Genomic DNA, 14,672 nt, shown 5'->3' on the forward strand with positions numbered 1-14,672 from the left:
AATAAAGGTAAATCCAGTACTGTTATAATTTAGTTTAATAAAATACTTCTATAATAACGGTAAATGAAGTACTGTTATAATAATGGGAAATAAAGTACTGTTATGATAAGGGTAAATAAAGTACTGTTATAATAAAGTTAAATACAATAGTGTTATAATAAAGGTAAAAAAGTACTTTTATAATTAAGGTAAATAAAGTACTGTTATAATGAAATCAAATAAAAGCAGAACCACTGGTGCTTTTATTGTGAAGGACCCTGCATGTCTTGGTGTTCAGTGGTCGCAGAATGTGACTTTATAGTTCCCTGCTTCCTGTGTGTGTGTGTGTGTGTGTGTGTGTGTGAGTCTGTTAGAGGCCATACCAGTAGTTTAAAAGAATGATGTGACAATTTATACTCGATGTTTGTGATATTGTCATTATATATATCCCACGCGGAGCAAGCTACAATACATTGAGAATATTGGGTATATCGCCCCCCTCTTAGTGCAGACTTGTTGATGTTACCTGTGATCTCTCCTTTCTGGATGGTGAATGGGATGACCAGGTCAAACGGTCTGAGCCCTGCCACATCCAGACCATTCATTCCCATTGGTCTGTCTGTTGCCTGGGAGACAGAGGGCAGAGGTCAGATACACTATCAGTGAGTGATAGGCGTGGTAACAGCAGCAGATATGTCACAGATGCAATCAGCGCAATGCAGGACAGAGGGGTAAAAGTTTCACCAACAAATAGAATGGGATGAGACAATCATGACATGAAATGATTGGTGATCATGGTCAGGACGATGACACCAACACAAACTGCGAGAGAGAATGAGATGAGGACAAAAACACTGCTAGGTCAAAGGAGGAAGACAAAGCATGGTTTCGCCATTTTGTAAAATTTGGAGCAGCTGACACATTGATTATCCCCAAAATGGCTTTGGTCTCCTAAGCAAGTTGACATGGAGCACTGCTGAACAGACAGACTGCACAATGATGTGTGCAGAATATTTAACTCCCAAATTGCAAGGGACATAATTCCTATAATCAATAAAAAACTCTGCTTGTGTTGTGAAACTCCAACACTCAGGAACACGAATGTGTCTTTTTGAGATTGTGCAGCTCTGTTGCACTGTCCATGTCTTAGAGGAACCCTGTTTATGAGCTGGAGGGAGTGAAATGAGACATAAAGTCCCCTCAGAGATGAAACACCTGGCGGCAGACACGGATGCAGGCTGATGAAAGGAGGCCATGAATGATGATTTGAATGAGAGAAAATGAAGAACAGAAGGAAAAAAAGTGAGTTGAGAGGGATGAGAGCGGCTGGAGACAGAGGTTTTAGGTACCCAGGGCTGTTGTGCGTAGTACTGGGGCATTTGGCTCTGCTGCATGAGCTGGTCTGATGGAGCTCCTTCCAGCGCCTGAGTGGGATGGGAGATGGTGATGGGGGAGGTAGGGGGTTGTGTAGGGGATGGAGAGGGTAAAAAAAGATGGTCGGGAATGGAGGGGAATAAAACAGTAGTCAGAGTGATTTAGAAAATGTCTGGTGCAACCAGGACCCGGTCACGAAGCTTCTGTAGGGAGAAACGGTCACGTCAAGCAGCTTTGGTCCATGCAGAGTCACTCACTCACACGCTTACACTCGACACAAATGGAGATAATGTAAAACTTCAATTAATAAAGCAGGCTAGTATTTGCTCACATCACTGAACTTATATTTGGGAAAGGCATCTATATGGGACGGGCTTTCAATTCCTTTCACACAAAACTCGCTCAGCAAAGATGGGAAATGCAATCAAATAATTTATTTAACCTTCTGAGACCTACGCAAATTGGTATTTTATTCAAAAAGATGGGAAGAAGGCAATGAGCAAAAAAAAAAAAAAAAAAGAAATGACCCAGAGGTCAGCAAGAAATCTGTGAAAAGTACAAGAAAAATACCTGAAATTTTGCAAAAAAAACCCAAACAAAAAAAATAGGAAGCAAAACAAAAAAATACAGAGCCTAAAAAAAGGTTAAACATCATAATAACTTTGTAAAATAATTTTAAATGCATTACTATGAAAAAGTATACATAAATTCTACTATTAAAAAACCTCAGGAGGAGCAACAGAGGAGGGGTCCCTCTTCCAGGATGGACAGACGTGCAATAGATATTGTAAAAATAATTTAAAAAATCACAGAAGACAATGCTTGCAATGTCTACATAACCTTGTATATGCATGATGCAGCTCATAAAATGAATCAACCTATAGTCTTTAAGTAGCTACTGGTTCAACTTTTGAGCCATTTTGTTGACACTTTTGTGGTGTTTTAAAGCATATCTTAATAAAGAGACAGAGAAATATATACATATATATATATATATATATATATATATATATATATATATATATATCACACACACATACTCATTACAACTCTGCTAAAACAACAAATCTATGATGGCCTGAGGCTTCTGCACAGTACTGTACATAGAAAATAAAGCAATACTAATTCTGTTCTTAATTATTTTTCCCATTTTTTCTCTTAAGCCCTCACAAAATGACTGCTAAAAGTACTGTTTAAGTACTTCATTGATAAGCAGTATTGGTAAGAGTAGTAGTACTGTTAACATCTTAATGATGCCCATCCCTAATGCCGAACCAAACGACCCTGTATGAATTACAGTTCAAAAGCGCATCACTCACCGTGACTTGGAAGGGGCTGTTAGGGATGTGCTCGCCTCCGAAACGGACGCAGATGACATACTCGCCAGGCTGCGGTGCTGTGTAGAAGATGTCGAACGTGCCATCCTCGTTTTCCACAACGTCCACGTCGAGCTCTGCCCCCTCGGGCGTGCACACGCTGCATGTCACCTTGCCTTTCCCAGCAGCCTTGGCGTCCACGGTGATGACTGTCTGCTCGCCAATCTGGATAGTCGGGCCAACACCAGCGCCTTAAGAATTAGGGTGAAAGGGTCAGAGGTGGGATGGAATTAATTTGTTATTGTTACAAACAGGCACACGCTTCCTTTCACACACGCAACATTCAGCATGCACATTCCACAATCATGAGACCAGGATAAAGTTGGATGAGATGTAGTCATGTTATTTCCATCTACCGTATGCTGTTACCAACGACTCATGTTATCATCATACAGTTTCCCACGTAGAGATAAAGCTAGATAAGCCATTCCACCATGCCATCATACCTACTCTGTTAGTCCATTAGTCTGTCCGATAAAACATGAGAGAGGGAAACAAACGGTTATGACAGGAGGTGGAAACCAGATGGGAACAAGAGAAGGTATGAGAGAGAGAAATGTCAGAGAAAAAGTTATAAAAAAAAGCAAGAGAGAGAGGGGGATATCACGCTGAAAGCCGGTGCCACTATCCTCCATGCTGACAGAAAGAGAGAAAAGGTAGAGCAGTTCCTCTACATGACAAAGTGGTTCAGAAGTCTTACCTAAACCGTGACCGCCGATTGAGACTGATAATAGGAACGGTGAGAAGCAGGAGAGCGGGGAAAACAAAGTGACAAATAAAAAGACAGTCAGGTGGGGGTGGGGGTGGTGGGAGGCAATAACTGTGCTCCAAACACTTGGATGGAAACAAAACGGTGATGGTGGAGTGTGAAGCAGGGAGGGTGTGTATGTGTATGTGTGTGTATGTGTGTTTGTGTGTGTGTGTACAGCAGGGACTTGGGTGAAGGGGAGTGTAACTGAGGAGCACAGCGTGAGGAACACAACATCACAATGCATGAAAAATGAGACATGAGCAGCAGGTACACAGAGAGATGAAACCTTAAAATGACTAGCTGATACTTTTTACAACTGATTGATCCTCTTTCACAGTTTCACAGAGACAAGCAGCTGCTTAGCGTAGCTTAGGATACAGACTGGAAGTGTAAACAGGCAGCTGCTAGTCTGGCTCTTCCCAAAGATAATGAAATCCACCTACCAACATCTCTTCAGTTCAAGATTTGATAAATCGGTATAAAAACTGAAACTTAAAAATGAGTTGTTTTTTTTTTAATCTCATTTTTTTAGGCGGGTTTCCATTACAGATTTGCGCAAAACTTAAAGAATTATTTTTGAAATGTGGATAAAACACAATTGTGAGATGACTGTGTTTCCACTGAGTGATGCTCTGTGACTTCTCCTTTGGTGATAACATTTCAAGAAGCATGACAATGGATGTTCAAAACATTAGCAACTTTATTTCTATTGCAGCCACCGCACTAACCGTCATTATTTCCAATCCAAGGCCACGTAGGCGTGTTATGGAGCGATAATGGAGGGGCAAGTGCTTTATATGTGGGAGCGGGGATTTCTGGGAGCTGATAGTCCACATTTCACAGAGGAATTGTGGATTCAAAGCCTCTAGATGATTCCCTCAACTTCTGAAGAGTTATGTGATGCAATAACAGCTCTTGTAGCTCCTGCTGCATCATGAGGGAGCCAGTTCCTACTGACAAAAAAATAGCCATAGCATCATGTGACCTAGAAAAGCCAAAAAAGTGTTTCCATCGCAGTTTTACCAAATATGGCTATTTAGAATCGCCTGAAATACCACCTCATGCAAGCGGAAAAACTTTTTTTGCAATGTTGTTTTTCTTCTAAAATTCCATTAAGCAGATTTTATGTTCGCAATTTTACTCTTTTGTCATCTGAGGGGTAATGGAAACCCGCCCACTGTGTAGTATACCTACTTCCTGTTTTGATAATTACTTTATCAGATGGCTGGCAGCTCATTTTTGTTTTCTATTACAAAACAGGAACCACCTTCAGGGCTGTACTTGTTGCTTATCGCTGATGTTGAAACCATTTTACAGTAAATGATGTCCTCTTGCAACAACATGCGGACATTAAATCCTGGGGAAATGCGGACATGTCTCTTAGAAATCCAGGTGTATGTATAAAACAGTGAAATTCATTATCATAAAGAAGAGAAACTAAAAGAAAATACAATGGATTTTGATGGAGTATTGACAGGGATATACTAAATGTATAACCTGTATAACTATTTTTTAACCATATGAACACAAATGACAGTGGTGAAACCGTCCTGTACATACCTGTGACGGTGCACTTGCTGGCGTCCCCGGTAGGCAGGGCCCTGATACGGTAGGGTGAGTATGGGATCTCATCCCCTCCATACTTAATGAGGATGGTGTATCTGCCCGTCATGTCCGGTACATAGGACACCAGGTAGGTCCCGTCATGGTTGTCACGGATGTTGGCCTTCTTGGGCTTCCCCTCTGGGTCCTGCAGGCAAGAAAGGTACCGAAATCTAAAAACAGTTACTTTAATCATTGTGTTTTATCATGTGCAGCATGTGTAAGCACTCACAGTGATCTGCACTGCCAGCAGTCCCTCGCCTGCATCTTTGGCATCAATGGTGAACTCGACAGGCAGAGAGGCAGGCACCCCGGTGGTGTTGAGGCCAGGTCCGCTGGCACGCACCTTACTGGCATCGTGTGTGGGAAGCACCTTCACCTTGTAGGGGCTGAGGAGGGGAGAGAGGACAGGCTGCATGAACACACTCTGACACTAAAGAGGAGTAAATATCAAGGTGAGGTGAAATGTAAACAAAAGCCTGCCGGTCTGTATTCAATCTATTCTTTTATTTTTTTTAATTGAGAGACGGAAATTATAATTTAAGAGGTTTGTTCACTTTTATTTATTTATTTATTTTTTTAAACTTTTTTTTTTATCATTATTTGAAATATAAAAAACAAAGAACATGAGGTTATCATGGGTGTTACATTTAAATCTCAATACATTAGGTTTGTTCACTTTTAAAACATGTAAAATTTGCAAGAATGTGGAATATAGATGTATTTCAGTTTTGGGATTCAAATGATTAATTATTATGAACTCAGTGCTGGGTTGAAATTGTGTTGCTCTCTGCTGATTTTTAAGAAAAAATTCAAATGTCAAATGATCACAAATTATAATGTAAATATGATTTTTTAAAAAAAGAATTCTTTTATTTTTCTGTTATTCTGGGTTATCCTTTGGCAGATAGAGGATCAGGGAAAATAAGCCTTGGGCTTTAGCCTATTCCTTTTTCGGTTATTGATTGAGAAACTTTGTGTGAAATAATTCGTTTCTCATGATGTATGTAACCAAAATAAATCATTCATTCATTTATTCATTTATGTGTTAAATGTTGACTCTACAGAGAACCTGTATGTGAAAAGCCTTTCTGTGTTACCTGCGTGGGATCTCCTCGTCAGCATATAAAACATTAATGGAATAGGGCCCCTCTCTGGTGGGAACATAGTTGACTGTGTGAGTCTGATCGCCGTTATCCACCACTTCTACAGGCTCCACCACACCTGAACACACACACACAGGGGCAGAAACAAAAAGAAGTTACCCCTTTAAAACCTGAGAAAATTGGTGGGATTTCTTTTAAAAAACATGGGGGAAAACAAGTAAAAAGTGAAAAAGTTGCAAGAAAATTACCTGAAAATAAACAAAAAATAAGATTCTCCACATTCTCCACCTAACCCTAACAAGCTAACCCAAACCCTTCCTGTAGCATGCAGCTGAAACAGATTCCTCTCAGCTTAAAAAACAGAAAAGATATTGTCCTGAGCACATTGATTAATTTGCAGTCTTTAACTGAGCAAATGGACAAACATTTCAACGCAGCTGTGTCTTCATGAGAGGCTCTTTGGCCGTGATGAAGACGCAGTGGTGGCGAATTTTCACAATTAAAGGCTGCAAATTAATCAGCGTGTTCCAGTCCTTTTCTTTCCTGTTTAATACCAAGTGTTAAAAGCATTTCATATCCTCAGTAGAGATCCACAGGAACATCAGGACACACACTTACCTTTGGGTCCTTGCACTCTGACCTGCAGCGGGGCGACTCCAGCTTTGGAGGCGTCCACTGTGAATGCCTGAGGAATGTTAGCTCTGACGTTGGTACCCAGGCCTGGACCCTGGCACTTCACCTTGGTGCTGTCCACTGTGTCACTGACGGGCACAGAGAATGGACTACCTGCACACACAAAAGCTCAGAAAAGTTAGAAATAATGACAGCAAGAAGAGATAGTGAAGTTTTATAGACATTATCACATGTCAACACTTTTTCCTCTCATGCCTCCCGTTCCCTCATCATGCCTGTCTTGGAGTTATCAGTTCATGACTTGGCTATTTTAGTTTGTCTTTTGATTTATTCTTTTATTTTGTCTTGACTGTGTGTTTCTTCTGCTTTGCCTTATTTGTCAAATCACTTTATAAACTCTGTTTTTAACCCTTAGGGCCAACTTTAATATTACAAACACTAGTAAAGCTCAACAAAATGAACTTTTCAAAACTTTTTTAACCAACATCAGTCCTGAACATAAATATCATTTCATATCATTAATTTTCAGAATTTTGACAATTGAAATGCCAGGTTTTTGTCATGATGCCCCTGTTTTTAGAATTAAAAACCCCTACAAAAAATAAATTATTTTTAATATACTACATACAAAGTAGATTTTGTTTTGACGATCACAACTTGGCTATGTCAATGATTAATAGCAATCCTGATTGTGACAGTGCACCTATTGGAAACAGCGTGTATTTTCTCCATATGCCAAATATGATAAAAATTCTGTCATCAGGTAGAAAATAGTAAAAATGACAAATTCCAAATTAAGAGCCCAGAATGACACTCAGAAATAATACAATGCGTGTTTTTTATGCTTTGGTGGTTGTGGGATTAAAAATGTCAGTTTGAACGGGTTTGATTGGTACATTTTTTGCACTTAGCAGTATGAATGTATCAATTTTGTTTCCACAGTGTATTTTAGACTTATTGTAGGAGCTGAGCTGGAAATTCCAAGATGAAATGAAGATAATGAATTCCAAAATGAAGAGTGAAAAGCGTGTAAGACAAGGAGCTATATAATTCAAGTTAATATTATTTTTGTTATCATGCAGGATCCACAAGTGTTCAACTTCTGAGAACAAGAATGTAAACAAACAATGATGCGGTCTGAATGCAGCATTAAAGATCACCTAACAGAAGTGTGTCACAGTGTTTCGATGTCCTCAGAGGAAATAAACCAGTCCCTCCATTCTAAAAGTTTCAACTGGAACAGTTCAGTACCTTTGATGGGCTGTCCTCCGTAGGTGATGTTGAGGTTGTAAGTGCCTGTCTCGTATGGGATGTACTCCACACTGCAGCTGCCATCCTTGTTATCAGTGCAGGACATTTTGGCCTCTGATGGACCCTCCATCGCCAGACCCAGACCACCAGTCCCTGCTCCTCTGCAGAGGGAAGACGATGGACATTAACCCCTTGAAACCTGGAGCTACATCAGCTTTCTTGTGCTGCTTTTAGAAGCTTTTCACAAGTATTTTAAACCTTTGAACCCTGAGCTAATTGGTGGAATTTCTTTCAAAAATATGTATTAGAAAATTATTATTGTTATTATAGTATTAGAAAATTATTTTTAAAATAAAAAAAAAAGAAAATGTCAAGAGGAAGAAAGATAGAAAAAATATAATTATCATAATTTTGTATTTAAAAAACACTTTTTCCAAGTCTTGTTTGCCTTGTTCATTTAGTTGCTTGATTTTTTATTTATTTGTTTATTTTTAAATCATTTTAAAGTAAATTTCTTGTCCTTTTTACTAATTTCTTGCTAATTTTTGGTTCATTTTTCTTTTGTGGCTCATGGCCTCTTTTCCATACTTTTAAAAGAAACCAGGCCACGTCTCAAAGGGTGAAAAATATGAACAAGACACATTTCTGTGACTCTTCCTGGTAAAAGGTTCGTCTCACTTACCGGGTTTCCACTGTGAACTTGTTGGGCTTGTTGGTGATGCCACCTTTCAGGCCTGGACCGTGCACACGAACGCGAGCCGGGTCACAGCCTTCAGTGACGGCAACACGGAACGGACTCTTGGGCACTGGAGAGCCATCGTAACAAACCTCCACACTGTGTGGGCCTGGGAAAAAAAAAAACAATACATGTTCAAACTTGCGTCATGGAGAATCAAATAACAAATCTATAAATCCTGCACACACTGTTGTGTGTGGACTCACCCTCCTCGTAGGGAGTGTACTCTACGTTGTAAGTTCCATCTCCGAGGTCGGTGATTAGGGCGTCTGTGCGGCTGCCAGATGGGTTGCTGATGAGGGTTTTGATGTGATCACCTCCTTTCTGTGTGAGAGCACGAGCATCCACAGTAAAGTCTGTGGTCGCTTCACGGAAAACACCTAAAAACACACGACAGGGAGCAAACAGCATGTTGGTGAAATGTTTGTACAGGATTATTTTCAGAAATGCTCTAATCTGATTCAGGATGTGCAAAATTAAAATCAGTAAAACAACCAGAAAGCATTATAAAATATAGTGATCAAAGCACTAAATTATAAACATGTGAACCTAAATCCAAAGCAGGTGTTTTATCTTCTTATTTTACCTTTGCCCTCCACTCCTGGTCCGAACACACGGACTCCACTGGCGTCGACTGCAGGCTCCACGTTGAGCCGAGCGGGGAAGTTGGGCACATCCTGGCCACCGTAGCGGATGGTGAGGGTGTATGAGCCGGGGTACAGAGGGATGTAGGTGATGGTGTAGGTTCCGTCTCCGTTGTCCTGGATATGGACCTCCGCTTCGGTGCCGCTGTCAGAGATGATCTCGATGGTCAGCTCAGCCGGTCCGGCGTTGGTGCAGTCCACGATGAACTCCCCTTTCTCTCCGACCTTGGCGCGCTCCAAGCCTGGGCCAGAGCAGCGGACCTGAGAGGAGGCAAGAAGGGACACGGTTAAATGACTAATGACAAAAAAAAGTTTGTCAGCAGCAAAACTACTTTCAATTCAATCCAAATGTTATACATATTATTCATACTTTATTCTATAGAAGTGTAACAATAATAGGCATGCACTAATCCAACCTTTTCAGTCCTGATAGCAATATCAATACCAATACTGGTGCTGGTACCAATACCATTACTAATAGCAATACCAATACCGAAACTGGTGCGGATACTGACACCACTACCAATACCAGTACCAGTACCAAAAATGGTGCCGATACTGATACTGATACTGATACCGATACCTATACCAATACCAGTAACTGCCCAAATACCAGTAATGATACAAACACCAATACTGGTCCAGTGTTTCATTAATAAGCTGTATACCTCACTGTGTGGATGTGGCTGGGAGCATTCTTTTACGTGTAAGGCAGCATCAGTCTTGACTTAGAAAATGCTTACTTATGTCAAACAAAATGTAACAAATGAATGCAAAGATATACATTTATCGAATTGTTAGTTTTGCTAAAATAATAAGTTATGCACTAGCAACTGAAAAATGAATTAAAATTCAAGTGTAAACCTTAAACCTTAAATGCAGCAAATAATTGGTCAAAACATGAACAGGAATGAAAACTGCAGTATAAACATGCAAGTATAATTGGACGTTAACATAGAATTGACTTAAATAGATTGCCTCCCGATAAAGTTATTCAATATACGATATACAAAACCAGTTTTCTGATGGGTGCATCCCTAAACAACAGTGCCTATCAGTAACTGTGGCTGACCTTGGAAGGATCTGAGACAGGATAAGCTGTGGGGTTGAAGGGTGATCCAGGGATAGGCACTCCATCATAGGTCAGCTCAACCTGGTATGGCCCCGCCTCCCGGGGGATGAACTTCACCTGACTGGTCTCTGGGCTCAGGCCTGGCTCAACCTGGAACACAAAAAACGATTATGACTTTACTCATAATAAAACGTATATATATATATATATCTAAAGAACACATTTATGACTTCAAGACATTATTAAAAATAAGGCAATTCTGAGCAGACATGGACTCAAAGCTTCAAAAGAAGAGATTAAAAAATCATGTACCACACCTTGCTGGCCACTGGTTTCCCAGATGGTCCAGTCACCTTGGCGGCCACCTTGCCCTGACCACCAGCACCCTTTGATTTGACAGTCACTTCCTGGTCTTTGCCAACAGTCATCTCTACAATGACACACAGAGCAAAGAGAGCATAGGTAGATCTGATCTGGTTTGAAAGACTATTCAAAATATTGCATGATATGACTGAGTGTGTGTGTTTTTATATGGGCAACCATATATACCATATACTTAGTTAGTCTAACTAAGTCTAAATTTGTTCCACTGAATAGTTGACAAAAACAATGGTATCTATATATGAGTATGATCAAAAGAAGCAGAGGTAAAAAAGTGATGTCAGGACGGTACGTACTGTCTCCAAGGCCTGTGACGTTGACCTTGCTGAGGTCCAGTGTTGGTGCCACGGCAACATTAAAGGGGCTCTTGGGAATGTTATCTCCACCATAAGTCACAGCAACTCCTAGAGGACCCTGGGACAGGACGAGGAAGAGGGACATAGATGTGATTACACACATTATTATGTAGGAAAAGACAGACTGAAATATGCTAAACCTCACTTAACAGCTGGAAAATCCAGCCTGTTTCTTACAGAAAATATAAATTATAGTTCTGGAATTTCTGAAGCTCGAGAAATTCACACAAATGTGATAAACTAGGATAACTGTCCTCAAAACGCTTACTTACTTACATACTTTGATGAGAATGTAGCTAACTATTATATTAATTTTTATCAATTGATACCATAAAAAATGGGTCGATGATTTAAAAGAAAAGAAATAGTTTGACATTTTGGAAAATAAACACCCGGACTTTATAGCCAGAGTCAAATTACAAGATGGATAGCACTCTACTGTCTGTTCATTAACTATGAAACTAGAGCAGGGGGAAACTGCCAGCTAGCTAAATTAAAAATAATAATAAACTACACAAACTGAAATGAAAAAACACAAAAACTATGGTTTTATAGTCAACCAGTGGAAACACCAGTAGGCCTCTAACTGGTCACAGCAAGTAACTTCCCACAAAACCTTGTCCTTTTTTTTGGTTAGAATTAGGTGCTGGGAGGAGGAATTTGTTATCTTTGGACAGAGCTATGCTGGCTTTTCTCCCATTTTACAGCTTGAATGCTAGGCTAAGCCAACTGTGACCTGGCTCTAGCTTCACACTTAGCCCCATTTGCTATCTTTGATAAGAGCTATGCTGGCTGTTCCTCCCTTTATCCAGCTTTTATGCTAAGCTAAGCTAACAGTATCCTGGCTCTAGCGTCACACTTAGCCCCATTTGTTATTGGAAAGAGCTATGCTAGCTGTTTTTCCAGCTTGAAGCTGACCCACGCTAACAGTCTCCTGGCTCTAGCTTTATAGTTAATGCACAGACATTAGATTGGTGTCAATTTTCTTATTTAACTCTGGGCAAGAAAGTAAATACGCATCACTCCCAAACACCAAACTATTCCAATTTGTGTATAGAGAGACCTGACAGAGACTTGCTGTGCCTACATGTCAAAATATCATCTGTGTGGTCGTACGTGTGAGCGCTTGTCCCATCTTACCTGCTGCACAGGTGTGTATTTCACAGTATGGGTGTTGTCATGGTTGTTGATGATCTCAAAGTCTTTGACAGCCTCTCCTTTGGTCGGGCCGCTGAAGTTGCAGTCCAGGTTTGCCTTTCCTGCTCCTTTAGTGCTCACAGTGAAGTGAGTGGGCTTGTTCAACTCCACACCTGAAAGAGAGACAGGATTAGAGCCAGTGAGTCTGGACTGAAATGACATAATAATTCACCACATTTCATATTTATCGCCATTTCTCATATTACATCAGCTTCATCATCCAACCGTGGTTTATTCAGGGAAATTGAATGAGCATGAGGCTCTTTTATACAGCAATGCCGGATTCACCTTCAGTGGGCTAAAAGGATATATAACATATGCTAAAAATACATTCAATAAAAAACAAATATCTAGCAGCAATGGCTGTCAAAGTAATTAGTAGCAATAAAATTAGTAAAAGTGATAAAAAAATAAAAATAGCAAGTAAACCTGCAACTAGGTAAGAAATGCATAACACAACATAAAATACAGTGAAAATGATGACAATAAAAACAGTGAAAACAATAAATTATAATCATGTCTGTGAAAGCAGGAGCACTGAACAGTAACTGTCTGAGCAGTGCTTTACAAACAAAAAGGAGTCAGTGTATTTCCCTTTCCGTTTATATAAGCTTTCATATATACATACATACATTCATTTACTACCCTGTTGCTCAATTTATTGCATTTAAACCGAAATAAAACAATAAAGCAATATATATATACATATATATATACATATACATACATATATATACATACATATATATATACATATATATATATATATATATATATATATATATATATATATATATATATATATATATATATATACACACACACATATATATATATATATATATATATATGTATATATGTATATATATATGTATATATATATTGCTTTATTGTTTTATTTCGGTTTAAATGCAATAAATTGAGCAACAGGGTAGTTGGTATGAGCACAAAACGCATACAAATAGCAGCACATTTAAATAATGGAAATAAATAAAAATTAAACTATAGGCGTTCTCACCACTGCGGCTGAGTCCTGGTCCCTCTGCCTTGACTTTGCTGGCATCATGAGAAGGATCCACTTTGACCCTGATGGGCGTCATTGGAATAGCCTAAACAACAAAAAATAAGCAATACAGTGTTCAAACACACATTTGAACAAACAGAATACACTCACACCTCGTTCCTACACATGCATGTTCTACTCTCATCCATGCTACAAACAATGCAGGATTCAAACTGACCTGGTCAGCAAACAGGACCATGATGGTGTAGCTGCCTGCTCCAGGAGGAGTGTATTTGACAGTGAATGTGTCGTTGTCGTTCCTAATGATGTCAAAGTCGATGTCAGCCTCTGCGGGTCCCACCACTCCGGGGGCGCACTTGATTCCTATGCTGATGTCACCTGAAGGTGCAAGATGATAGCATTTTAGGAAGTATCTGAGGCCTTTCTTATGACACAGTTTTGAGGCCACAATGAGGGAAAAAAATGTTTCTGGGACTTGAGAATAAAGTCGTAGTATTATGAGAAAAAAGTTGTAATATAAAGAGAAAGAGGTCAGAATTTAATGAGAATATACTTGTAATATTATGAGAATAAAGTCAGAATTTTTTCTATTATATTATGGAAACCTATTGGCAGCACACTATAAAACAGGCAAGAGCACAGGCAGTCTCCTTGGCAACCACAGTCCCCTGTGTTGTGCCGTGCCACACAGTAAACAGGTGACCTGTTCTCTCGCCTGTTTTATTGATTGCTGGCAATTTGTTAATTTCCGCAATATAATATCCCCTTTGTTGTAAATATACAACACTATTCTCTTAAAATTATGACAATATTCTTGGAAATTTTACAAGATTTTTCTCAGAAAATTGCAACTTTATTATCATAAAAGCACAACCTTTTCCCCGTAAAACTACGACTTCATTCTCGAAATATTCTGATTTTTTTCTCATAAAATTACAACTTTTTTGTAAAACTATGACTTCTTGAAAATTCTCTAAATACTACAACTTTTTTTCTCATAATTTCATGACTTAATTCTTGAAATTATGACTCTTTTCTTGTAATTTTATTACTTTATTCTTGAAATCATCAACATTTTTTTCTATAACATGGTCTGAATCCTCCGTCGTACTTTCTGATACTGGTGCAAGTATTCAAACAACTCTTTCAAATGTAGTCCTGAGAATCTGTGGAAGCAGCTCAATCAAAAC

The 14,672-nt window shown here is 39.3% G+C and overlaps 1 protein-coding gene across 3 annotated transcripts in view; it reads right to left on the reverse strand.

The window, feature by feature from the left end:
• flna (filamin A, alpha (actin binding protein 280)) overlaps positions 1-14,672 on the reverse strand; it is a 71,731-nt gene that overhangs the window by 11,373 nt on the left and 45,686 nt on the right. Inside the window, exons 17-34 of one of the 3 annotated variants that reach the window (XM_042491210.2) lie at positions 13,700-13,860; positions 13,477-13,567; positions 12,402-12,571; positions 11,202-11,319; positions 10,842-10,954; positions 10,525-10,674; positions 9,395-9,713; positions 9,015-9,188; positions 8,755-8,917; positions 8,073-8,233; positions 6,807-6,974; positions 6,183-6,306; positions 5,315-5,471; positions 5,041-5,230; positions 3,430-3,453; positions 2,673-2,920; positions 1,329-1,403; positions 506-605 (exon numbers count right to left, since the gene is read on the reverse strand). In XM_042491210.2, coding sequence (XP_042347144.2) covers positions 506-605; positions 1,329-1,403; positions 2,673-2,920; positions 3,430-3,453; positions 5,041-5,230; positions 5,315-5,471; positions 6,183-6,306; positions 6,807-6,974; positions 8,073-8,233; positions 8,755-8,917; positions 9,015-9,188; positions 9,395-9,713; positions 10,525-10,674; positions 10,842-10,954; positions 11,202-11,319; positions 12,402-12,571; positions 13,477-13,567; positions 13,700-13,860 — 2,706 coding nt within the window. The remainder of the gene's footprint in view (positions 1-505; positions 606-1,328; positions 1,404-2,672; positions 2,921-3,429; positions 3,454-5,040; positions 5,231-5,314; positions 5,472-6,182; positions 6,307-6,806; positions 6,975-8,072; positions 8,234-8,754; positions 8,918-9,014; positions 9,189-9,394; positions 9,714-10,524; positions 10,675-10,841; positions 10,955-11,201; positions 11,320-12,401; positions 12,572-13,476; positions 13,568-13,699; positions 13,861-14,672) is intronic. The other 2 variants (XM_042491211.2, XM_088082660.1) reach the window with 2 other exon arrangements.

This window comes from Plectropomus leopardus, chromosome 9 (genome assembly GCF_026936395.1).
Source record: "Plectropomus leopardus strain MGB_pleo_1.0 chromosome 9, ASM2693639v1, whole genome shotgun sequence".
In the NCBI taxonomy this organism is placed as follows: Eukaryota; Metazoa; Chordata; class Actinopteri; order Perciformes; family Serranidae; genus Plectropomus; species Plectropomus leopardus.